The following is a 25,419-nucleotide window of genomic DNA, read 5'->3' as shown; positions in this document are numbered from 1 at the left end:
ATGGAGCGAGGATGACGCAATAGTGTCTACTGTCGCCATGACGCTGGTTGTCATGACATCAACACACCTTCTCTTTGAAGGAAATTTTACCGCCATGTCAGGTCACTGAGAAAGCAAGTTCTTTAGAAGCCATCAGAGAACTGGAACATGAAACTCAATCTCTGTCAGATGATGTTTTGGGTCCAAGCACACCAACATGTTATTTTACAGCGAGGAGGCGGAGTCTGCCTTAAAGTCAGTCAACTCAAGAGTGCTTCTATAAACTTGCGGACAGGACTGCTGTTCTCCAGTCGTTTTCTATCCCCTGAGCTCATTGTTAACAAACATGGCATCTACCGTTTGGGACTTCTTGTGTCACATGCTATTTTTTAACACATTGTTCTGCAAAGATTCAGCGAGGAGGGAAAAAAAAACATTATGCTTAAACACATCAAACCCTATCAGTCACCTGAAACGCCAGCATCGCTAAGACTATGTTCCGAAAGCCTACGAAGTCGCCTCAGACGCTTCCAAAAGCCAGCGGTAAAGAAAGGTGTGCACAAACTTCATTTGAATCTACATTTAAAACAAGGATAGGTATAAATAGGTTAATTGGTTATTGGTGTAGTTGAGACACAAGAAGTTATTTGACCTGTGTGAAGTTGGCACCCCTATCCTGTCCAAATTGCAGTCCATTTCAATCAATCAATCAAACATTTATAAAGCGCTTTTCATACATAAAAGAAATGCAACACAAAAGTACTTTACAGACTTAAACAATACCCCGATGACCCACATCGCAAACACACACACGCTGATGCACATATATGAAGAAATGAATGCATGTCTGAGTACAGAGGAGCCAGGTGAGTAAACACTATCACAGTAGCCATCTGCACAAGGAGGTCATCAGATCACGCCCACCAAGACGCTGACACAAGATGCCCCTACAGCACGGCCGATAACCCCTAATGCAGAAGGCTACCTTTTGAGGAACGCTGGAAAGTAAAAACAATAAAACCTGTAAAATAGTAAGAACCATCAGTAGGACTAAAGGATAAAATACAAGTAAAATCTATGAAGATAAAAATAAATATACAGTAAATAGCAGTGGTGGGCCTTCAGTGATGTCCTACTTAGTCTGACTTCAATGAACACCTGAAAATACCATAATTGATGTCACCGCATGACCAAGACTGGAGAAATACTACACACTTGCACACTGCTGAGTATTGGATCCCCTCAATTAGTCAATAGTGTACAAAACAGGCTATTTTTCAACCCAATTAAAAAAATCAATAAACCCGCATCAGCAATTAAAGGCCTACTGAAATGAATTTTTTTTATTTAAATGGGGATAGCAGATCCATTCTATGTGTCATACTTGATCATTTTGCTATATTGCCATATTTTTGCTGAAAGGATTTAGTAGAGAACATCGACGATAAAGTTCGCAACTTTTGGTCGCTGATAAAAAAAAGCCTTGCCTGTACCGGAAGTAGCGTGACATCGCAGGTTGAAAGGCTCCTCACATTTCCCCATTGTTTACACCAGCAGCGAGAGCGATTCGGACCGAGAAAGCGACGATTACCCCATTAATTTGAGCGAGGATGAAAGATTTGTGGATGAGGAACGTGAGAGTGAAGGACTAGAGTGCAGTGCAGAATGCATCTTTTTTCACTCTGACCGTAACTTAGGTACAAGCTGGCTCATTGGATTCCACACTCTCTCCGTTTTCTATTGTGGATCACGGATTTGTATTTTAAACCACCTCGGATACTATATCCTCTTGAAAATGAGAGTCGAGAACGCGAAATGGACATTCACAGTGACTTTTATCTCCACGACAATACATCGGCGAAGCACTTTAGCTACAGAGCTAACGTGATAGCATCGGGCTTAACTGCAGATAGAAACAAAAGAAATAAACCCCTGACTGGAAGGATAGACAGAAAATCAACAATACTATTAAACCATGGACATGTAACTACACGGTTAATGCTTTCCAGCCTGGCGAAGCTTAACAATGCTGTTGCTAACGACGCCATTGAAGCTAACTTAGCAACGGGACCTCACAGAGCTATGCTAAAAACATTAGCTATCCACCTACGCCAGCCAGCCCTCATCTGCTCATCAACACCCGTGCTCACCTGCGTTCCAGCGATCGACGGAGCGACGAAGGACTTCACCCGATCATAGATGTGGTCGGCGGCTAGCGTCGGATAGCGCGTCTGCTATCCAAGTCAAAGTCCTCCTGGTGGTGTTGCTGCAGCCAGCCGCTAATACACCGATCCCACCTAAAGCTTTCTTCTTTGCAGTCTTCATTGTTCATTAAACAAATTTCAAAAGATTCATCAACACAGATGTCCAGAATACTGTGGAATTTTGCGATGAAAACCGAGCTTTTTTTATTGGATACAATGTGTCCGAAAACTTCCGTTTCAACGATTGACGTCACACGCATACGTCATCATACATAGATGTTTTCAACCGGAAGTTTAGCGGGAAATTTAAAATTGCACTTTATAAGTTAACCCGGCCGTATTAGCATGTGTTGCAATGTTAAGATGTCATCATTGATGTATAAACTATCAGACTGCGTGGTCGGTAGTAGTGGGTTTCAGTAGGCCTTTAAAACATATCTGGTACTGTCAAAATATATATAAAATAATTGTAAAAAAAAAAACATATTCAACGGAAAAAAATATTTTTGAATTCACAATTTGTAGACCCATTTGACGCCGTATAAGCCAGTGGTACCGCTCGTAGTTGGTTGATTCGAGTAAAAGTGGCGGGCAAACCAATTCACCGCCGGACACAATATGTTACTGCATACGTCAGCAGCCAATTAAAAGCTTTTGTTTGCTCACTTACTATTAAAAGAGTTGTCTCGTATGTTCATTTTTTAAATTTAAATCCAAAATTGTTCCTTGATTGCAATAATAAACATGTTTAATGTACCGTAAGATTTTTTGTTAAAATAAAGCCAATAATAAAACATTTTGTGGTCCGCTTTATTTAGAAAAGTATCGAAATGCATTTTGGTAATGGTATCAAAATATTGGTATTGGGACAACCCATGTGAAGTAACTCTACTTCAGTTTATAAATGTTGACGTGCGGCCATTTTGGCTTTAACAAGAAGCTGGACAGCAAGTCAACGCGATGTAGAAGGTCCTAAAGTTTGACTGGAAGTGGTAAAGCTATATGAGGCATCTGTCTGTGAAGACAAGTGACAAATCAAAGTTGTGGCAGCATTCCAAAGACTATTTGTTGTCATTTGATGTGCCTTTTCTTCCCTGAATGATCACGTTGCTCAATAAATCCTAAACCTGCTCCTCTTGTTACGGCGACCTGTGCTTCTTAGGCAGATAGCATCTTTGAAGTGACAGGATGGTGATCATTTCCTGCACAAATATATAGCACAGATTATTTGGGTTAGCGTATCATCTGAACCCTTTAAGTGCTTTACCTGCCGCCCGCTCCTCCGCTGCAGTGAGCAGATTTGTCGTCCCTGGGAGAGGTCGAGGTGAGCGGGGATTTGTTTAGTCTGACCCGGGTCTGCTTCTCCTGCTCCTAAAGTCTTGTGGAGACGCCGGCTTCGGCATGTCTGAGAGAACTGGCAGCACATCATTCACTGTTGGCCCCCCCGCAGTCTTCTCCACCATCACTGTCCTCTCAGCCCCCCCACCCCCAAAGCAGACGTGGTGTCACTGCTTGATGGAACCTTCTGGAATGAAGACCCTTTTTGTTTCAGTTAAGAGGCTCATTCTGAGGAATCCACTGAATCTCCAGAACACTCTCTCATATTAGTTAATCTCCAGAGGCACTTGTTTCACTGTCTCCAGCAGTTTGCATTCTTTCATGTAGCCATTTTGTTGCTTGGTGTGGCTCTCTGTGTCAGTATCAGTGCCTGTTATGTTTTGCTCACCACGTTTGTCAACAGTTGAGATAAACTACTAGGTGTGTCTCCATTAGGGATGTCTACTTACTGTTCATATTTAAACTGATACAATATTAATTCCCGTAACCTGGGAATCGATACCATTATTCAACTACCAATTTTTAAAAATTTTGTGTGTTTTTATTGCAATATTTACACAAATTTGTTAACTTGTGTGTGTGTGTGTACATATATACGTGTATATGTGTATACACACACATATGAATATATATATACAGTATATAATAATATATATATATATATATATATATATATATATATATATATATATATATATATATATATATATATATATATATATATATATATATATATATATATATATATAAACCCAGTTTCCATATGAGTTGGGAAATTGTGTTAGATGTAAATATAAACGGAATACAATGATTTGCAACCCATATTCAATTGAATGCACTACAAAGACAAGATATTTGATGTTCAAACTCATAAACTTTATTTATTTTTTGCAAATAATAATTAACTTATAATTTCATGGTTGCAACACGTGCCAAAGTAGTTGGGAAAGAGCATGTTCGCCACCGTGTTACATGGCCTTTCCTTTTAACAACACTCAGTAAACGTTTGGGAACTGAGAAGACACATTTTTTAAGCTTCTCAGTTGTAATTTTTTCCCATTCTTGCTTGATGTACAGCTTAAGTTGTTCAACAGTCCGGGGGTCTCCTTTGTGGTATTTTAGGCTTCATAATGCGCCACACATTTTCAATGGGAGACAGGTCTGGACTACAGGCAGGCCAGTCTAGTACCCGCACTCTTTTACTCTGAAGCCACGTTGATGTAACACGTGGCTTGGCATTGTCTTGCTGAAATAAGCAGGGGCGTCCATGGTAACGTTGCTTGGATGGCAACATATGTTGCTCCAAAACCTGTATGTACCTTTCATCATTAATGGCGCCGTCACAGATGTGTAAGTTACCCATGTCTTGGGCACTAATACACCCCCATACCATCACAGATGCTGGCTTTTCAACTTTGCGCCTATAACAATCCGGATGATTATTTTCCTCTTTGGTCCGGAGGACACGACGTCCACAGTTTCCAAAAACAATTTTAAATATGGACTCGTCAGACCACAGAAGACTTTTCCACTTTATCAGTCCATCTTAGATGAGCTCAGGCCCAGCGAAGCCGACGGCGTTTCTGGGTGTTGTTGATAAACGGTTTTCGCCTTGCATAGGAGAGTTTTAACTTGCACTTACAGATGTAGTGACCAACTGTAGTTACTGACAGTGGGTTTCTGAAGTGTTCCTGAGCCCATGTGGCGATATCCTTTACACACTGATGTCGCTTGTTGATGCAGTACAGCCTGAGGGATCGAAGGTCACAGGCTTAGCTGCTTACATGCAGTGATTTCTCCAGATTCTCTGAACCCTATGATGATATTACGGACCATAGATGGTGAAATCCCTAAATTCCTTGCAATAGCTGGTTGAGAAAGGTTTTTCTTAAACTGTTCAACAATTTGCTCACGCATTTGTTGACAAAGTGGTGACCCTCGCCCCATCCTTGTTTGTGAATAACTGAGCATTTCATGGAATCTACTTTTATACCCAAAAATGGCACCCACCTGTTCCCAATTTGCCTGTTCACCTGTGGGATGTTCCAAATGATTGTTTGATGAGCATTCCTCAACTTTATCAGTATTTATTGCCACCTTTCCCAACTTCTTTGTCACGTGTTGCTGGCATCAAATTCTAAAGTTAATGATTATTTGCAAAAAAAAAAAGTTTATCAGTTTGAACATCAAATATGTTGTCTTTGTAGCATATTCAACTGAATATGGGTTGAAAATGATTTGCAAATCATTGTATTCCGTTTATATTTACATCTAACACAATTTCCCAACTCATATGGAAACAGGGTTTGTAGATATACACCCTATGTATGTATTGATATATATATATATATCTATATATACAGTATACATACTGTATATCTGTGTTTATTTATTTATGTGTATATATATGTATATATATATATATATATATATATATATATATATATATATATATATATATATATATATATATATATATATATATATATATATATCTTCATATACTACAACTACTACATTCCTGCACACACAAATAACGTAGCTTGATCAAAGTAAAAGTCACATTGCTGTTGAGACTAAAGTCACATTTGAAAAGATCAGATTCCAAACAGTTTCAGACTACCTCCTGATGTGGCCCAAATCTGATGCGAATATATCAGACGAGATGCACCTTGGAGAATTTAGACTGGCAAAAATGATCTGATATGTGTCACTTGAAGGCAAAAAATAAAACACGTTTTGTTATGCAGTGTAAACTGGGCCTCTGTTTGTGCAATTCCATGACGTTGTTTGGCACTAAACTAACCACAACCTTGGCGCCGCTACTTGTCCCACGTTTTCTCAAAAACAAATTAATTCGCAACTCAATTTATTTTTTTTAAATACAACAAGAACAACCCACTTATATAACCATTTGTGGCTTAAAAGAACATATTTATTTTTGAAAATGTCTATTTTTCACAATTTTCATTATATTGAACTCCTTGCGAGGGTAGAAGGAAATGTAGGTGACCAGGGATGGGAATTGATAAGATTTTTCCGGTTCCAATTCCACTTTTGAATTTACGCAACGATTCAGGTCTTTATTCTCATTTGGATAAAAGGATAACAAACAAGTTAATTAGCGTTAACTTTGTTTAGTTTAGAAGAAACATGAACGTCCAAATTCAGCAGTGAAGTCTTAAAAGGCCGACAACCTCCATGGGGAGCCAGGGTCCGAACTCAGGGGTTCCCCAGGGAAAAAAAAAACTTTTCAAAAATAACTATTATATTTCAATTATTAGGCTACTATGGAAATAGACAACATATATGAGCTGACCACTCAAAAGTAAAAGCATGTCAGCAAGTGACAAATACATTTTTGCATTGTGAAATTCTGCAACCATCAGCTATAAACATTAACCTTGGTTTTGTAGAAAAATAAGCATTATCAGTTTTTTTCAGGAAGGATATAACATTTTTCTTATCAATTGCGGTGTCTCAAGCAAAATAACTTGTAATGAGCAATAAATGGAACAAGTCGAAATTTTCTTGGTAAGATTTCTCGAAATAAGAAATTAGCAATTAAAACCTATTAGTAGCTATACTTACTAGTATTGTGACGTTTTGTGTCTTATAACAAACTTGAGATGCTCAAAAGTAGTAATTTTTTTTTGCCTAAAAACAAGTTCTTATGTCTCACTGAAAATTTACTTTTCAGGGGATTGTGACATGTATTAAAGGCCTACTGAAATGAAATTTTTTTATTTAAACGGGGATAGCAGATCTATTCTATGTGTCATACTTGATCATTTCGCGATATTGCCATATTTTTGCTGAAAGGATTTAGAATAGAAAAACGACGATAAAGATAGCAACTTTTGGTATCTGACAAAAAAAAGCCTTGCCCCTACCGGAAGTAGCGTGACGTGGACAATTGAACATATCCGCAAAGCTCCCTATTGTTTGCAATGATGGCCGCCAGATCTGAGAGCGATTCTGACCGAGATAGCGACGATTTCTCCATTAATTTGAGCGAGGATGAAAGATTTGTGGATGAGGAAAGTGCAAGTGAAGGACTAGTGGGGAGTGGAAGCGATTCAGATAGGGAAGAAGCTGTGAGAGGGATAGAGCCATATCGCTTTGAACCCGACGCTGATGAAGACGGTCAGGAGGACGCTGCTGCTATTGATGCTGGAGGAGCACACGACATAGATCGCCTTGAGAATACAGAATGGTAATATGTTATTTATTTATAGACTAGTTTTAGTTTGTGGCCTAGTCTTGCACTGTTACTGTTAGTGTTACAACTTACACCCCAGGCCTATCTATACACTAAGTATCTATCATTGACACAATGTGTTACTGTTAGTGTTACAACTTACACCCCAGGCCTATCTATACACTAAGTATCTATCATTGACACAATGTCAAACCTAATTAATTACCCATTATTTCTATGGGCCACAGCTCCATATACCGGCAATACTAAAAATATGCATGCAGATTAATAAGATCCACAACAAGACAATGATAATATTAATTATTCCACATGTTTGCAGATTGCAGGTGTCAATAATATGAATTGATTTACAAATATTATGAACATTTCTATTTCCAGGTGTACATGTCAAAACTGTGTGAACATGGAGACAGTGGCTGAGTGTGTCTGCTGTAGTGAAATAGAGGCAGTGACCAGAACGATGGAGGAGGAGGGGGTGAAGACGTGCATCATAGACCACCATGGCTTTCCATCTGTGTGTCTGGATGAATGGGTGCTGCAGACAGCGTATAACGCCTACAAACAGCAATATGGCGTGCTGCAGCAACAGCAAAATGAGTGAGGCACTAATAAGTTTAAATAATTCTTTATTCTATCAACCTTTGGAAGATAAGTCAGAATGAGCACTTTCTTATCTTATTCTTATTCTGTGAAATGTACTGTGCTACAATGCACATGACATTATATATCATAGAAGTATTACATAGATGGACCGTAGATGTCAACAATATTTACAATTTACTGCAACAGTAAATGACAAATGAATAGAATGCATGACAATGTCTTTTGAATCTCAGAGAACAGTGAGTCACTGTGTATCCATGTCCGGATAATAACAGCTGCCATCATTTGCTACTTGCAGGCGGAGACGACACACAGCCTATCGACAGTTTGTCCGCTTCTGCTGGGGATATCTGGGAAAGGACATAAGGGTGGTACTACCAGCTTGTGTAGTACATAAGATTAGGACAACATTCCCATCGATGGACTACACGGGGTTCCAAGACGTGCAGTGACTGCAACAGAATCTACATGGCCACTGTACTTAATCAATAAAATCAATCAATCAATCAATCAGTCAATCAATCAATGTTTATTTATATAGCACTAAATCACAAATGTCTCAAAGGGCTGTACAAGCCACAACGACATCCTCGGTACAGAGCCCACACACGGGCAAGGAAAACTCACCCCAGTAGGACGTCGATGTGAATGACTATGAGAAACCTTGGAGAGGACCGCATATGTGGGTAACCCCCCCCCTCTAGGGGAGACCGAAAGCAATGGATGTCGAGTGGGTCTAACATATTAGTGAGGGTCCAGTGGAGCCAGCAGGAGGCCACCCCGAGCGGAGACGGGTCAGCAGCGCAGATGTCCCCAACCGATGCACAGGCGAGCGGTATACCCCGGGTCCCAACTCTGGACAGCCAGCACTTTATCCATGGTCACCGGAATAACCCCTCCACGTGGGGGGGGGGGGGCAGAGGAGAAAAGAAAAGAAACGGCAGATCAACTGGTCTAAAAAGGGGGTCTATTTAAAGGCTAGAGTATACAAATGAGTTTTAAGATGGGACTTAAATGCTTCTACTGAGGTAGCATCTCTAACTGTTACCGGGAGGGCATTTCACACTTACCGAAGCGACTCCTGTGCTTGGCGATGGCTTCCTCCTTGTCTGGCTTCTCCAGTTCATCGCAGAGGAAGGGAGGCACATCCACAGTGACGCTGAGTGGTGTTCTCTCGTCAGGGGTCTGTCTGCAGCCAGCAACAACCTCCCTGATCAAGTCATCTACGTAGCCTGCAAAATACAATTGTACATGTTCCTGCTCACAACATAATATACTCATGGAGAGTGAAACTTGACAGTATTATTATCATGATACAAAGTGTCAAGTGTTTACATGTTTTGTGTCCTCTACACTTACGGTATGTTGGCTCTGTCGCGATTTTCTTGACCACATGGCCCCCTGCTTTATACTTCGGGTAGCGTACTGCATAGCGCTCAGCACCCGCTTGTGTAGTGGCTATAGGGCGGCTCGAATTTTCGTTCCAGTGCAGCCCAGCAAGCAGGTTCCTAGGTGTGGTAACAGAATAATGTAATAATTAGTACTAAAGTATGGCACACACTAGTGACACTTAGATTAGTGTGGAAACATACCTGCACAGCATTCCGATGTATGAGAAGACATACATTTTCGGTGCGAACTGTATAAGATAAAAGACACTTTATTCAGTCATGCGTCCATACAATGTGTGTGTAAATTTATAAATTGTTTGTAAATTTGAATACAAATGTTTGTGTATTAAACTGTTAATAGTCAGCTATTAAAGCTTGATCTCCTGCAGTAATGAAGCTGTTTTGTTTTCAATGTTAACACCACGCCAGAATTGTTTGCAATCTTTCTCACCAAGATGCCAGCCACTATGTTGGACCTCCAACATTCTCTTGCTTACACTGACTGTATCAAGGCTTCATTTAGTATGCTCTAGTATTTTGCTCCCTGGCCACCAAAGTCCTAGTGGCAGGTGGTAACCACCGACACCACCTACAGGCGATCAGTCTAATTCTCACCTGTATGATAAGGCTATGGAACGCCTCCACCTTGGAAGTCTGGTGTTCACCCGACAGCATGGCGATATCTTTTAGCAGGGACTTGTTGTTGACCACCTCCTCCAGTTTCACTGCTGAGCGTGAACCTAAACATAAATTTAAAATAGAACAACGTTTCTACAAAAATGTTCCAGTCAACTTAAACTGGTTATTTACTTACAAGTTTATCTGAATTTTTTGACTTTCAAAAGATGTGCAGGAAAATACTGCTAGTCCCTCACTGCTTTCGGGCAACTTATTTGCCTACTCACTTTGTTTGAGCCATTTCTTTTGCCGTTGCAGTTGTCCATGAGTACAAATTGGGAAGAGGTCGCCATGGTCCTTGTGGATGTTCTGAATGTGTCGCTCCACAGACTTCCACTTGGCAACCAGAAGTTCCCCCTCTCCAGGCGGTGTAGACACTGCTGCCCAGTAGAGGTGGTTGATTATACTTTGCACCCAGGGCTTCAGGTCTTCACAGTCCTTATGCTTGGCGATGGCCTTCAGTTTCTTTCCGATGGCTACAAACAGAAAAAAACAGAAATTTGTGGATTAAATACAATATCGCATTCATCTGATCACTGATATGTACACACTACTTCACAACTTGTCATGCATACAAATAATCCAACTAACATTTTGCAACATGCCAGATGTCATAGCAGTGCCGTGTATTGGGCATGTTTTCACGAATCCATTTAGCGATCTGTCTGTGTCTGTCTGTCACCAGCACCCCGACATCCAGGTCCCAGCTGATCAGCAGTTCCACCATCCTCTTCAGTCCTTCCATCTCCATATGGTAGCTGCCAAGACATTCGTTGCTCTGAAATATATATAACAGAAAAGGAATGAGCAAAGAAAAAAATGAAAAAGGGGCTTAGTATACATTGAAATGGTTAATGTTATTAGACAAATTTACTAGGATAATTCTGGAAAATCCCTTATCTGCTTATTGTGTTACTAGTGTTTTAGTGAGATTATATGGTCGTACCTGTACAACCTGAAGGTCGAGAACCACATTGGCCACAAGCTCCATTGTGGTGTAGGTACCGAACTTGGCGCTGTGTCCCGGACTGTCTGCTCGCCCATCACCACCAAGGACGAGGGGTCGGCCTTCCACCTGCAGCATGGTGAGGTGCGTCCGTTGCTGTTCCTCCCACACCTTTTTGATGGCTGGCTGCAGGATGAGCTCCTGGTGGTTGAAAAATGTCCTCTTCACATACGTGACCACTCCGATGCTGTTCAGCACTTGCAACACCTTGCCAGAAGATGCCCCAGCGAAGAGGATGCCAGCAGACAGCAGGATGTTGCCCGCGGCATAAGGGCCAATGTTTGGCTGGCTGCTCCAACTACTCCTCTGGTCACATGATGCACATTGAAGAGTCATGGTCAGCTGTGTACCGTTCGAATCCCAAGAAGGGCTTATGTCCTGGCTGCCACAGACTGGACAGTGACACCACTTGACGAGACTCTGGAGGCACGACTCAAAGATGATGTACTTCGGTTCCTTGTGGCAGCCCTCTTCACGCATCTGGTGAGTACATGGGCGATCTGGCGACCCGTCAGATTGACACGGATCCGATGTCGTTGACTCACTCGGCACATAGCTGTCATCGGAAGAACCACCAACAAAAGGCGCAGTGGGACTTGATGCTGGTCCTTCATCAAACAATGCAGGAGGTGGTCGTAGCTTGGCTTGCATTCCAGACACACCTGGAGCTGCTATGTTAGTCTGCATCTCGGGGCTGTCAGATGGAGCTGCTACACTTGACAATGGGACTTCACTAACCCTGGCCGGCCGAGCTCTAACCCTCTCGAGGATATCTGGGGTCACCTGGTGTCCTAGCAATAAAATCAAGCACAAGTTGTTTTATATAATCTGTTAAAATTAAACTAGAATCACATAATAATTATTGTCTTTGAATCACCTAATTTATCTGTCTACTCTACTCTGCACAGGCAGCGTGCAATGTGTACTGTGATGTGCAGAATCATGTTCGTCACCGAAATAGACATACCCTTTGATCTATGATGTATTTTCCCTGTTTGGGTGCTCTTGCTACTGGTCATTGCTGTTGGTGCTGTCCCAATCGGTACCCAGTCCGTCTGGCATCCTTGTTCTCTTGTATTTCCCTGGAAATGGAGAAACAGCTACATGTAATATGGATACCTCATTTACATTAATTATGAATACTTTTGGATTGGGCTTGAACTGTAATCCATTTGAACATTGATTAGGAAAACAAATCGAACCTGATCTTGATCGCCCTCCTCATCAGGCAAATCTAGTGCCATTGCCATTGGTTCATCCACCGCATCCGCCACTGATGCCGTAGTCGTACTGTCCATGATCTGATCTATTGTCTGTAAATGTACAAATGTACAATACTTTATATTATTGTCTATTGTAATCTATTGACAGTATTGACACTATTGACAGTAATGTCAGTAAATGTACGATACTTTATACTGCAGAAGAACTTGACTAGAACTTGAAGCAATAATTATATGTAGACTATTTTATTGTTAATTTATTTCATTGTTCATGGAGTAGTCCAGTGGTTCTCAAATGGGGGTACGCATACCCTTGGGGATACTTGAAGGTATGCCAAGGGGTACGAGAGATTTTTTTTTAAATATTATAAAAATAGCAACAATTCAAAAATCCTTTATAAATATATTTATTGAATAATACTTCAACAAAATAAATGTTTAGAATTAAGTTCATGAATCCAGATGGATCTCTATTACAATCCCCAAAGAGGGCACTTTAAGTTGATGATTACTTCTATGTGTACAAAATATTATTTATAATTGAATCACTTGTTTATTTTTCAACAAGTTTTTAGTTATTTTTATATCTTTTTTTCCAAATAGTTCAAGAAAGACCACTACAAATTAGCAATATCTTGCACTGTTATACAATTTAATAAATCAGAAACTGATGACATAGTGCTGTATTTTTTTTCTTTTTTTCAACCAAAAATGCTTTGCTCTGATTAGGGGGTACTTGAATTAAAAAAATGTTCACAGGGGAAAATCACTGAAAAAAGGTTGAGAACCACTGGAGTAGTCTATGACTGTGTGTGTTAGTTTTGGTTGATTGATTGAGACTTTTATTAGTAGGTTGCACAGTGAAGTACATATTCCGTACAATTGACCACTAAATGGTACCACCCCAATAAGTTTTTCAACTTGTTTAAGTCGGGGTCCACTTAAATTGATTCATGATACAGATATATACTATCATATATATACTATCATCATAATACAGTCATCACACAAGATAATCACATTGAATTATTTACATTATATACAATCCGGGGTGTGGAGGTGGGGGGGTTTCAACAATTGAGAACAAAGAAATGGATATTGGAACAGTGTAGTCTGACTATGAAAACTGGATATCAAGATTCTTACCCTCTTCCTTTCCCTTTTGGCAAATGCAGACCTCATGTGCCCAGTCTGTCCGCTTGTGGAGGGGGTCGGGTGCTCCGGACTTGTCCGTGGTCTATCGAAAATAGTTGGCTTCGCACCTTTCTTCAGCACGAGTCGACGAGTGCTGATTCCCATTTCTGCCATTCGCAAGGGACCCTCTTCGAAACATGATCTTTCGAAATGTTCGCTGCATAATACACTGTACTTCGTATGTGTCGTCCAATCCAACCGTGTTCGCTTGACTTCTTTGTTCCATAGTAAAGCTTGGCCGCCATCTTTTGGGAAAAGAAACAATGAAACACCGGTTGTGTTTTGGTTTGTGTTGCTACATCCAGCAGCAACACACCGCTTCCCTACAACTCTCTTTTTTGCAGTCTCCATTGTTAATTGAACAAATTTCCAAAAGATTCACCAACACAGATGTCCTGAATACTGTGGAAATTAGCGATTAAAACAGAGCTGTTTAAATTGGGAGGGACCTATTCCAAGATGACGCGTTCAACTGCCTTCGTCACGCGCATACGTCATCATACCGCGACGTTTCAGCCGGATATTTCCCGGGAAATTTTAAATGTCACTTTATAAGTTAACCCGGCCGTATTGGCATGTGTTGCAATGTTAAGATTTCATCATTGATATATAAACTATCAGACTGCGTGGTCGGTAGTAGTGGGTTTCAGTAGGCCTTTAAGTTTAGATATTTAGACTTAAAATTAGAAATATACTTGGGAGATCCTCCAATGTAGTTAGTTACCTGCAATACATCGTTAACATTAGTGCCGTTGTTGCTGGTGGAAATGGAAAACGCGCCATTCATTCCAGGTTTTCCTATTCTGTGTGCGCTAATGTTTCTGCTTAGTATTTTTGAAGAACTATCCAGTTTGCAAGCAGTGCAAGTTGCCCTGTTGTCATCCTCTCTCGTGAATGACTCTCCAGCTTATATTATACCAACATAGTGATGTTGGTATCGTTTTTCACATCATTCCGCTGTAAGATTTTTAATACTGACATCTGCGCAAACGGTGGTAAATGAATGCTAGCAGCATTGAATGTTTGCTCACGATGTAAGTTTGTATGGCGCACTGTTATTTTATTCTGTCAATTTTGCTTGACGATATATTGACCTACAAATTATTGCAGATAAACGATATTATTGCCATTATTTTAATGGGACCAAATTAACCATTGATGTAATGATAATACATAATAATAATTCACGTTTATCCTTTCAAATCCAATAAACTTGTTTTTCTCATATATTTTGCCATTGTAATTGAAATCGAAGAAAATATGTCTGAGCAAAAATTTGCACTTGCCAAAAAAATCACACCTAAAAGCAATAAAACCTGTTAAAGAGGAGGTGGAGGGCTCAAATATACACAACTAAAACACTTACATGACAATCAACTTAAGACATTTTAAACAAAAAGTGCAGAGTAACAATATAAATACTTCAGTATAAGCAGATGTCATAACAGGTCATATGCAAAAAACAAACAAACTGGCAGATTCCGAGTGAGGAACACCTGCATGACATGACATCACTTTTCGAAATGCTAGTTTTATAACAGTATTAAATGTTAGCATGTCTTTGGTGATGTATTCAAAGGGGAACTGCACTTTTTTTTTGGAATTTTGCCTATCGTTCACAATCATTGTGTAAGGAACAGCTTAACTCGGCCTGTCGCCATCACGTCTCCATCTCATCGCTGCCACCACAGCCTGGGGGGGGCAATAGACTACTGACTGTGGTGAGGTAGGCTGGCTTCGTCGCGTGAGGAAGCCTACAATTTTTGGTTGTGTTTTCCGCTCCATATGCTGAATGCCGATATACTATATATATATCTCGATAATTTTTCCGTAAATTAAAAACAATACACAAAACAGTCCTAGTTACCTGAGATACTAAGTATGTCATTATTAACTTAGTAGGATAATATTAATTCATTTAACAGATATTGCCTATGTGTTATGTTATTTACATTTATTCTCTTCATAGGATTATATTCTATGATCAAGTTTATACATTTTAGGGTCCATCCTTTGCCCATTATCACCAATAGTATAGCTTTTAGGATCAACCAATGACAGCTTTAGAAATGATTACGCAAACCTAGCAACAGGTTCAACCTCACCTCCTCACTAAGATAGGGTTTTTTTCCATTCCTTGTTCACAGTTCTCTGAGTGTCCTGGAATCACCCCTAAGCTAAGGCCCCTTCTACACTAAGGTTATCCAGGGTAAATCCCACCTAACCTTATCCTTGTCCACACACACACACACACACACACACACACACAATGATCGTTTAAGACCCCCTGCCCCTCTCCGTACGCCGGCGCAACACGACCTAGTACGCATGCGCAGAAAATGCGCACGTCGTAGTCACCTCCTGTGTTGCTTTGTGTGCAAGTTCTTAAATTAAATTTAACTTATCTGAACAATATCCAGTGTTGTGGTATTTCAATTAACTGGAATCCAGTGCGCTGTGGGGCCCTATTGTAGTGAATCACACCTGAGCCATCATAAATTAATAAAATTTAATGGACATGTGAAAGTAAACAATGTGATAAAGAACATTTTACAACAATTAATCTAGGGATTTAGATATCTGGTCAGGACACTCCTCACTCTTTTGCCTTCACCTTCATTGTCCATTCCTTTTTGGTGATTTTATATACTCTGGACCTAGACGTTGAGTCCGCGACATACAGTACATGGCGGACAATAACTGATACAGTCTGCTGTGCCAGTCCAAATGCATTCAATGTTTTCTGTAGTCTTCCCTCGACGGCCAGGTAATACAAAACACACGCTACCTTTTTTATCACATCCACGGGAGCCCGCATTTTCCTTGTCTCCCCTTTGACAAATGGACAAAGTTTTTCGGTAAGTAGAATCACAGCTGACCTGGACATTCCAAAGTTCTCTTTCCGTCTGAGATGTGTAGTATCCGAAATAGCTGCAGTCGCACATTTCCTTCAGTTAAGGTATTCTTGTGTGATTTCCACAAGCGTCTGTACATGTAGAAGAAGGAGAAACACGGGCATGTCTGGATGACTCGCCTCCATCTTTCCAGTGGTTAGCTCCGGTTGTTATTAAGGTGGCTGTGGTGCGTTCTTTCTGACGTCACTTCCTGTGTGGGGCGTGGTCTTTCTGACTTCACTTTCTCTCCGAGCTCAATTTGTAAACGATCAATGAGTCCATACAAAGCTAAGAGCCGGAGATTCAAGAAATACACGGCGCACTTACCCGTGTAAAAAAATATCCAAGGAGGGTTACCTTAAACGATGGTTTAGTGTGGCTGACACGATGCTTAGGCTAAATAATTATTCGTTTAAGGGGTTATCCGGCCTAGTGTAGACATAGCCTAAGAGCGTTCTGGAATCACCCCTAAGCTAAGCTAAATTAGGAGCTGTCTGAGAGGATTTGCAGAATCTTTAGGAATACGGACCCTGGTCATCAGCTAGTATGACGTGTTTGTCTTTAATAACGTGTCCATCACCTCGTGTGCAGAGAGCAGTTAAAGATCTTAGGTTGGGATACAGTGGGCTTAAACATTTATCACACCGCATGGCCGAGTCCTCCTGCAAGGGTGTCCACTCGCGTACCGTGTCAAGTCATCCCAGTCTCAACAGCACTCGGCCTGGCTGGGAATCTCTTTGATCCCTAAGGCGAGCTCGTATCTGATGCCTCTATACCGGATCACCCACCCCAACCTCCCCACACACACCCCTCCCACTACCAGGTCAATGATGTGTACTCAACTAAGCTAACACAATAAAAGCACTAATGTGCACTCAAACTAGTAAATATCTGCTATGGTCTCACTGCAGTGATGAATTCCAGCCAAAGAAAGGCCACCGGACCCAATTCTGTAGTTAAATTCAAAATCAAAAACCCGACTGGATGCGAGACATCTTCGTTGTGACCCCCCGGCACCTCCAAAAGCAGAATGTCGCAAACGTTGCCTGCAAATAACAAAGTGTTTGTCCTGCGCTGCAGAGTTCACACAGCAGGGGACGAGATGGAGGAGTGACGGAGGGCTTGGTCGGGTGTGAACACTCTAAACCGTCTCGCTGACCCCCCGCGACCCCTTTGATCACTGGTCCTCGGTGACAGCGCGCAATTCCACGCCAAATTGCAACGTCGCTACGCACACACGCCATCTATCAGGGTAGATTTCCTCAAGAAAAACATGGACTCACACCACGTTAAAGGAGCCGTATGTAATAATTTCATGTCGAGTCATCATTAAATGGCCCTGATATGTCAAAAGGCATTAATAAATCATGTTATTTTCGAATAACTCTATAACTGATAACAGTAGTTCAGCCGGGTTATGCTCATTTCAAAATTAGATTTACAGCCCCGAAATAATGTTGTTTTCATTTCGATGCCCCGCTCTCCACCGTTTCACCAACTAGAAAGTCAGTGAGTGTGTCACATTCAGGTTGCCAGTTATGCACCGCCATCTTCGTCTAGCTACTGCCACTGGTAAAGTTACTAAACATGTCAGACCTTAGTAAATCTAAAAGGTGTCATTACGATTCTCAACTTATTCATGGAAAAGCCAGGAACAAAACTCTGGTTTGTATCGGGGATCCCTTTGAAAGATGGAGACAATTGAAGACCAAACTTGCTAATAAAGGCATTTACGTTTTTTTATTACTTGTAATAAATGGAAATGGACAGTTCGTATGTAAACTATATTGTATAATACAGTCTATGACAGTGGTTCTTAACCTTGTTGGAGGTACCGAACCCCAACAGTTTCATATGCGCATTCACCGAACCCTTCTTTAGTGAAAAATAAAATTTTATTTTTTTTCAAATTCAAGACAAAGTTATGTTTTTGGTAACACTTTAGTATGGGGAACATATTTCAAGTTAAAAAGACTTAATTTAGAGTTATTTGGACACTAGGGGAACATATTCTAAGTAATAAAGACTTAATTTAGAGTTATTTGGTTAGGGTTAGGGTCAGGGTTAGAGGGTTAGGGTTATAATAAGGCCATGCCAAATAAGGCATTAATAAGTACTTAATAATGACTAGTTAAGAGCCAATATGTTACTAATTTACATGTTAATAAGCAACTAATTAATGGTGAATATGTTCCCCGTACTAAAGTGTTACCTTGTTTTTTTTACTGGTGCATGAAATGAACCATGCATGAACATCACCTTGTTCAAAGAACAAAACCAACAGTGCATAAATTCACAACAAACTACACGCCTGCAAATCAGTCTGACTTCTCCTGTTGCCGTAAACGTAATACGCCGATAGGGAGAAGTTTGTATTTACACGATGAGTCGGGTCTATTTTGACCTCCGCCGAACCCCTGAGGCCGACTCACCGAACCCCTAGGGTTCGATCAAACCCAGGTTAAGAACCACTGGTCTATGATTTTGTCTAACAAAGCTAGTATGTTCGTGCAACAAATGCTTAGCATGCTAGCCCGGTCAATGACACATCGACATATAGGTTAACGGGGGAAATATGTGCCCGTTAGCCTGTTTGTCGACGTGTAATCCAACTGACAGGGCAAAATATATTTTTAACACATAAAACCTAAGTGGATATGGGTAGTGTCAGTGCCTATTTCGCTCTCAATATGCTGATACGCTGAGGAAATGGGTTCCAACATTAGCACGGCTGTCATGGCAATGTGAAACGTATGGAGACAGCCAAATAACATGATAAAATAATTCCTCATTCGTGTTTGCATGTTGTGGACTACTTGTACCAAGTTATATGGCAATCTGAAACCTTTGAAACTGTAGTCTATAGGCATACATTGGTATAATGTCTCCTCTTTAGTTTTGGCCGTACTTCTTAGGTTCCGTTTAGTCGATGTTGACCTTGGATAATATGCACCAGTCTTGTCCACTCTGCTCTTTCTCTTTTGTGCATGATATTTATAAAGCAAAAAAATGAAGTGGGTTGCTGTTGCCTTCCTCATCGCAATGTCCAGCTAATTAGGGCGGTGTCCTGCTAACTTGGACTGGGGTCTTCACTGTTGGCAGTGTTAACACTGTACCGCTGCTGCCCAGTACATTTGGGCGTACATTAGGCTGCTAAGCATGCTCTACTTATTTTCACCAGTATAACCATTGCTAGCGTTGGTTGTAGTTTGTTTTAGTCTTTGTTTTCTGATAGTACTGACAATAACCATATGATTGCCATTTGTAGTAATATTGTACACAGGCATGACGTACTTCTTCCTGAAAACAGGCAGATTTCTGTGTAAAATGTGTTGGTTAGAGATTTGTTATTGACAAGACGCTTGTCTCTTCAGCTATTATGGCCCCAGCACCTCAACCCCTAGTAAGAGGCAGTGGAAGTTTGAGGTTCTTTGGAGTAGCCCAGTCGATCGAGCTGGATTTGGCTGCGCATCTGGCAACCTCAGTCAGGGAGAGGGGACGAATTTGGAACGTGATTTTCTGGCCAGATTTTTACATATGACTCCTTTATGTATCAACTACAGCTTCTCCATCAGTACAGTATAGTTACAGGTGGACCTCAACAAATCAGAACCTACAAATCTCTTCATTTGAAGTTATTTTTCAGGTTATACTAGTCATATTTCTGCATGAGATATTGGTACAATAGTCTCACCCAGCGTATTTCTCCAACAATTTATACACTGTAGTGCAAGCACATTTTTGGAGAAAGTCAGTGTTTGGAAAATTACCTAAATTGCTAGAAGTTAATACCATATTTATTACTGTTTTTGCCGTAATTGTCCAGCCCTACCTTGTATTATGATTCAGGCTTACGTAGCTCAGTAAGTATGAAGCTAATGTAGTGAAATGCAATCCTATTTGACCTCAGCCATAAGTCAATTGTGGTAGAAATTGCGTTCATACGTGATTGTGGCGTGTGTGTTATTGGGCTGGAAGGCTTTACATAACGCTCCGCGTGAGAAATATGCACGGACAAACAAACAAGCGGTGGGAAGCTTCTTTGTGTCTGTGCTTAGGTGACGCTCTAATTTGAACGCAAACACTTCTCGGCACGACAAATTGTCTCTCGCCGCGCTCGAAGGAAACACACTTTGATTCCACTGTCGACAATGTTTGCACACGAGAATCCCTTCAAGAAAATCAGATCAGATTCCTCTCGGAAAACAGACCTGATGAATGTGTGCAGTCCCCGGTTCTTTCTGGTGGTTTAGAGATCAGAGTTGAATTGGAATGTCCTGACTGGATAGGTGGTCTGGGCCTGTGGAACCAACTCATTTCACATTTCACGCTTAGAAAGCTAGCAGACTTGTTGGCCTGAGATGAGGTCGTCTAAACAAAAACAATTTGTAGCATGAATGTTAGCCACCTACTTACCTACCTACTTGGGGCGGTATAGCTCGGTTGGTAGAGCGGCCGTGCCAGCAACTTGAGGGTTGCAGGTTCGATCCCCACTTCCGCCATCCTAGTCACTGCCGTTGTGTCCTTGGGCAAGACACTTTACCCACCTGCTCCCAGTGCCACCCACACTGGTTTGAATGTAACTTAGATATTGGGTTTCACTATGTAAAGCGCTTTGAGTCACTTGAGAAAAAGCGCTATATAAATGTAATTCACTTCACTTCACTCCACTTAAGTAACATTTACTTACTTGCTACCCTGTCTTCTCAAAAACTCCTGGGACCAGAAACTTGGTGTTGTGGTCCATAGACTTGTTCTATATCAGGAAGTACAAGAACAACAATTCTATCATCATTACCTGAGGCCTTGCTTGTTGATGTGGATGTACCGTTAGGCTTGTTGTCATGGTTACAAAGCTCGTCGGAAGCAATAACCTTCTCGTTATGTCACATACACTAATTTGTGTTCCTATTATTGACGGCCAAGGTAAGCAGACAAGACATTTATGTTATGCCTTGGCGAGAATGAGGACTCAGGTGCAGAAGGGGGACAATTGACACAGGCTTTATTTAAACAGTTTTCTTTGAAATCTCTTTGAACAGAGTGATTAAAACAAAGCGGCTACAGAATCTAGCTTTGATACATTAGAGTAACAAAAGACATAGGCATAAGGCCATAAACGGAAAATCACTCCATAGGGAGGAAAAAGGCAATAGCAAAATTACACACAAATCTAATAACAAAAAAACAACAATCTATGATTAGCTACAAAAAGGTAAATCACTCATGCAGAGGAGACAAGAAACTATAAACAGAAAGTACGCTATAAAGAGCTGAGATAACTACAAACTAAAGCGCTCCAAGAGGAGGAAAAAAGGAAGGCAAGGCACTATGAAATAACACACAAAAAACTTGACCAAAAACTTTAGCAAACGAAAATCACTCTTTCTCAGAGGAAACAAAGAAATCAATAAATAAGGCGAGGCAATACTTAGCAACTTGGTTCAAGACTGTGGACGAAGGCTGGAGGTACGTGACGAGACGATATACTCTGGCACAGGACAAGAGGAGGACGAGACATTTATACACATGAGGGAGGGTGACACAGGTGGGCACAATCAGGCAATCAGGAGAGACATCAGACCAGTGAAACGGGAGGAAGGGCAAGTGACCTGAAACGAGAGGGAGAGTTAACCTTTCAAAATAAAACAGGAAGTTCGCCAGACAACCCCAAAACAGGACTTCCCTCACCGCTGTGTCACAATTTATTCCTTACAACAGGGGTTTTTAACCATTTTGACCTTGGGTCCCAATTTTTTCATGACGGAGAAGCCACTCAAATAACAATGACATCTTACTCTTGATTTTAATCATATTCAATAATTATTTCTAGCATACTTTCAGTTTACAAACTTGTCAAATGATAGGAATGGGTTAATCACAAAGATTATTATTTATTCAGTACATGAACCTTAGGCTTAGGTCAGGCTGATTAGAAAAATAAGTACTAATCAAGTATACTGTCACGATCGACTTAGAACCCCAACGCAGACCAAAAAGTAAATATGAATAATAACAAAATGGGCACTCAAAAAGGAGTGAGGAGAAAGGAAGTAAAGATGCACACTTAAGGTTTGAGTAAGAGAACTCGCACACAGGAGGTGTGGGGAAGTAACAGTTAACACTAAACCGCACCGAGAAGCATGAGTGGAGCCAAAGCAGAGGAGATGTACACGACTGAAAGGGTGAACCATCAGGAATCTACTGGCGCCGAGTGAAGGTACTGGAGAGCTTAAATAGTCAACGGAAAAAAAAAAGTATCAGGTGTGCGCGCAGGTGGCTACACCCTGTGACCCAGAAACCAGGCACTGCAACAAAAAGAAGGTAGGCGGCAAATCACGACAAATACTGCATAAGAAGGGACTCATAAATAACTGATGAAAATAAATGTACATACAATTATATTGTGCTAAAATAAATAAACTAAATTAATGATGAATTTGTTTCTTATCCAAACTGTCAATACAATTAAAGTGCAAATGAAAATACAGTTTTAACAATTTAGTCATCATTTTTGCGCTGAAGAAATTTCTATGACTTTAGCTACAGACTTCTTCTGTTTGTTTGATATTGTCATTACTGCCACAAGTGGTGGAAAAGTGCATGACAACTGCGTACTGCAGCTGAGAAACAGATTTTTTTGGACTGCTCTTTAGGAGGCGCTCACGGCCTCGGCCCTATGGCAACGTACAAACTCTTCTTGGCGGCAGGAATCAGATTACCGTCTCCCTTGATTTATACCGTCCACCTTCCTGCCTGACTCGGCACTCTCGACACATCAAGCAAATGTGGGACTAAAGTTTGCAAATGAACAAAAAAATTACGCTGGCGTCTGACCTGCCTCGTTAACAATCTATCAGGACTCGTTATCTTCTCATCATGTTAAATCTGCTCAGGCAATATAAATGTAGCTGAAATGAAACCTTTCAACATCCAGAAGAGTTTTAAGGTCTAGCTGCGTACGGAGGACGAATGGTTGATAAATCAGAGCAAGAGAGAGGCCTGAGCAGCTATGATGTCTTCGAGCTATTCCGATGTTTGACAAAAGAAAGACAAAGTAGAACAACCAACACATTCTCAGTTTGTCTTGAGGGCCCAGGGGTAGAATGTGTCTCCCACTAAAGTGTCACCTCTCACACAAAGCAGATTGTGTTACGTCCAAACATGTCATTTGTGGGACTCCGGCGTGGAAATGTCTCCCTGGGGAGCAATCCCACCGACTCCAGCTTTTTTAAAGGCCTCCTCTCTTTGCCACTACTCATTTGTCAGACCGCAGGAATTACACGAAATCCAAGCCCGCGCTCCTCACCTCAGCCACACGGCTCAGTTACGTTGATTAGAAATCAACGTTGTAATTCCACTCCGCTGGTGATAAATCAGAGGGCTTGGAATGCCGTTTTTCCACCATTTTTTTTTTTTTATAGGAAACAACGGTCCAAGAGTACTTGGAGATTCAAAGCCGTTAAGTTGAGACGAGATTGAGAGACTGCAAAGGCAGAGTCGGAACAAAAACAACCAAGGCACAATTATATAAAAGTAACTCCTATTATTTACACAGAATAGAATTTGTCTCCACAGTTATTACACTCCAATAATACTCTTTTGTTTTCAAGCCACCATCATTGACACTGTAACCACATCATGTAAATTAAATGTCTAAGCTTTCCTCTAAATGCCATTAGAAGTGTTCTCTTTGCTTGGTCCGAAGTAAATGTTGCCTATCATTAACAATTCTTATATTAGACAAGAACCCATGGTTTTCTTTTTTTATGCATTCTAAATCTTAAATAAACATTAGCATAAGTCAGTTAACAATGGAGGTAATGGTCGTCGCTCTATTCCGCCTATAAAGCGCTCTAAAAAACTTCCAAAAACCTCCTTTATATATACTTTGTAAGTACTGTATATATGTAATGTAGTAATATTCATAATAACATGTAATATTTGCATGTTTTGATCATTTTAAGCACACGGCGGTGTATTAATTTCACAGATGCATCAAAACCTTCGCTTTTTTTCTTCAACAACAACACTACTAATTAGGGGTGTGGGAAAAAATCGATTCGAATTCTAATCGCGATTCTCACGTTGTGCAATTCAGAATCGATTCTCATTTAAAAAAAAAATATTTATTTAAAAAAAAATGTATTTCTTTTTTTTATTTCTTTTTTTTAAATTTCAATTATTATTATTTTTTTTATTAATCAATCCAACAAAACAATACACAGCAATACCATAACAATGCAATCCAATTCCAAAACCAAACCCGACCCGGCAACACTCAGATCTGCAATAAACAGGAGACACAAACACGACACAGAACAAACCAAAAATAGTGAAACAAAAATGAATATTATCAACAACAGTATCAATATTAGTTACAATTTCAACATAGCAGTGATTAAAAATCCCTCATTGACATTATCATTAGACATTTATAAAAATAAAAATAAATGAACAATAGTGTCTTATACTTGCATTGCACCTCATAAGCTTGACAACACACTGTGTCCAATATTTTCACAAAGATAAAATAAGTCATATTTTTGGTTAATTTAATAGTTAAAAAAAATTCACATTATTGCAATCAGTTGATAAAACATTGTCCTTTACAATTATAAAAGCTTTTTACAAAAATCTACTACTCTGCTTGCATGTCAGCAGACCGGGGTAAATCCTGCTGAAAT

General features: G+C 40.4%; 2 protein-coding genes across 2 annotated transcripts; one reads left to right on the top strand and one right to left on the bottom strand.

Annotated features, from left to right (window-relative positions):
• Positions 1 to 7,254: 7,254 nt before the first annotated feature.
• Positions 7,255 to 9,705, top strand: LOC133652016 (uncharacterized). Its single transcript, XM_062050322.1, has 3 exons — positions 7,255 to 7,737; positions 8,122 to 8,340; positions 8,645 to 9,705. The coding sequence occupies exons 1-3, from the start codon at positions 7,472 to 7,474 to the stop codon at positions 8,796 to 8,798; spliced, it is 639 nt and encodes a 212-aa protein (XP_061906306.1). The 5' UTR covers positions 7,255 to 7,471; the 3' UTR covers positions 8,799 to 9,705.
• On the bottom strand, positions 8,856 to 21,229 carry LOC133652015 (uncharacterized). The gene is made up of 12 exons (XM_062050321.1): positions 21,149 to 21,229; positions 20,944 to 21,032; positions 13,791 to 14,083; positions 12,624 to 12,734; positions 12,389 to 12,503; positions 11,362 to 12,212; positions 11,007 to 11,193; positions 10,643 to 10,891; positions 10,353 to 10,477; positions 9,939 to 9,985; positions 9,706 to 9,854; positions 8,856 to 9,578 (listed from the first exon to the last, which is right to left on the bottom strand). Exons 3-12 carry the CDS (start codon positions 13,950 to 13,952, stop codon positions 9,391 to 9,393), a joined length of 2,184 nt encoding a protein of 727 aa, XP_061906305.1. The 5' UTR covers positions 13,953 to 14,083; positions 20,944 to 21,032; positions 21,149 to 21,229; the 3' UTR covers positions 8,856 to 9,390.
• Positions 21,230 to 25,419: the final 4,190 nt, after the last annotated feature.

Source organism: Entelurus aequoreus, linkage group LG06 (assembly GCF_033978785.1).
Source record: "Entelurus aequoreus isolate RoL-2023_Sb linkage group LG06, RoL_Eaeq_v1.1, whole genome shotgun sequence".
NCBI classification, from domain to species: Eukaryota; Metazoa; Chordata; class Actinopteri; order Syngnathiformes; family Syngnathidae; genus Entelurus; species Entelurus aequoreus.
The sequence above is the reverse complement of the archived record's forward strand: the minus strand, read 5'-3'. Positions and strand labels throughout refer to the sequence as shown.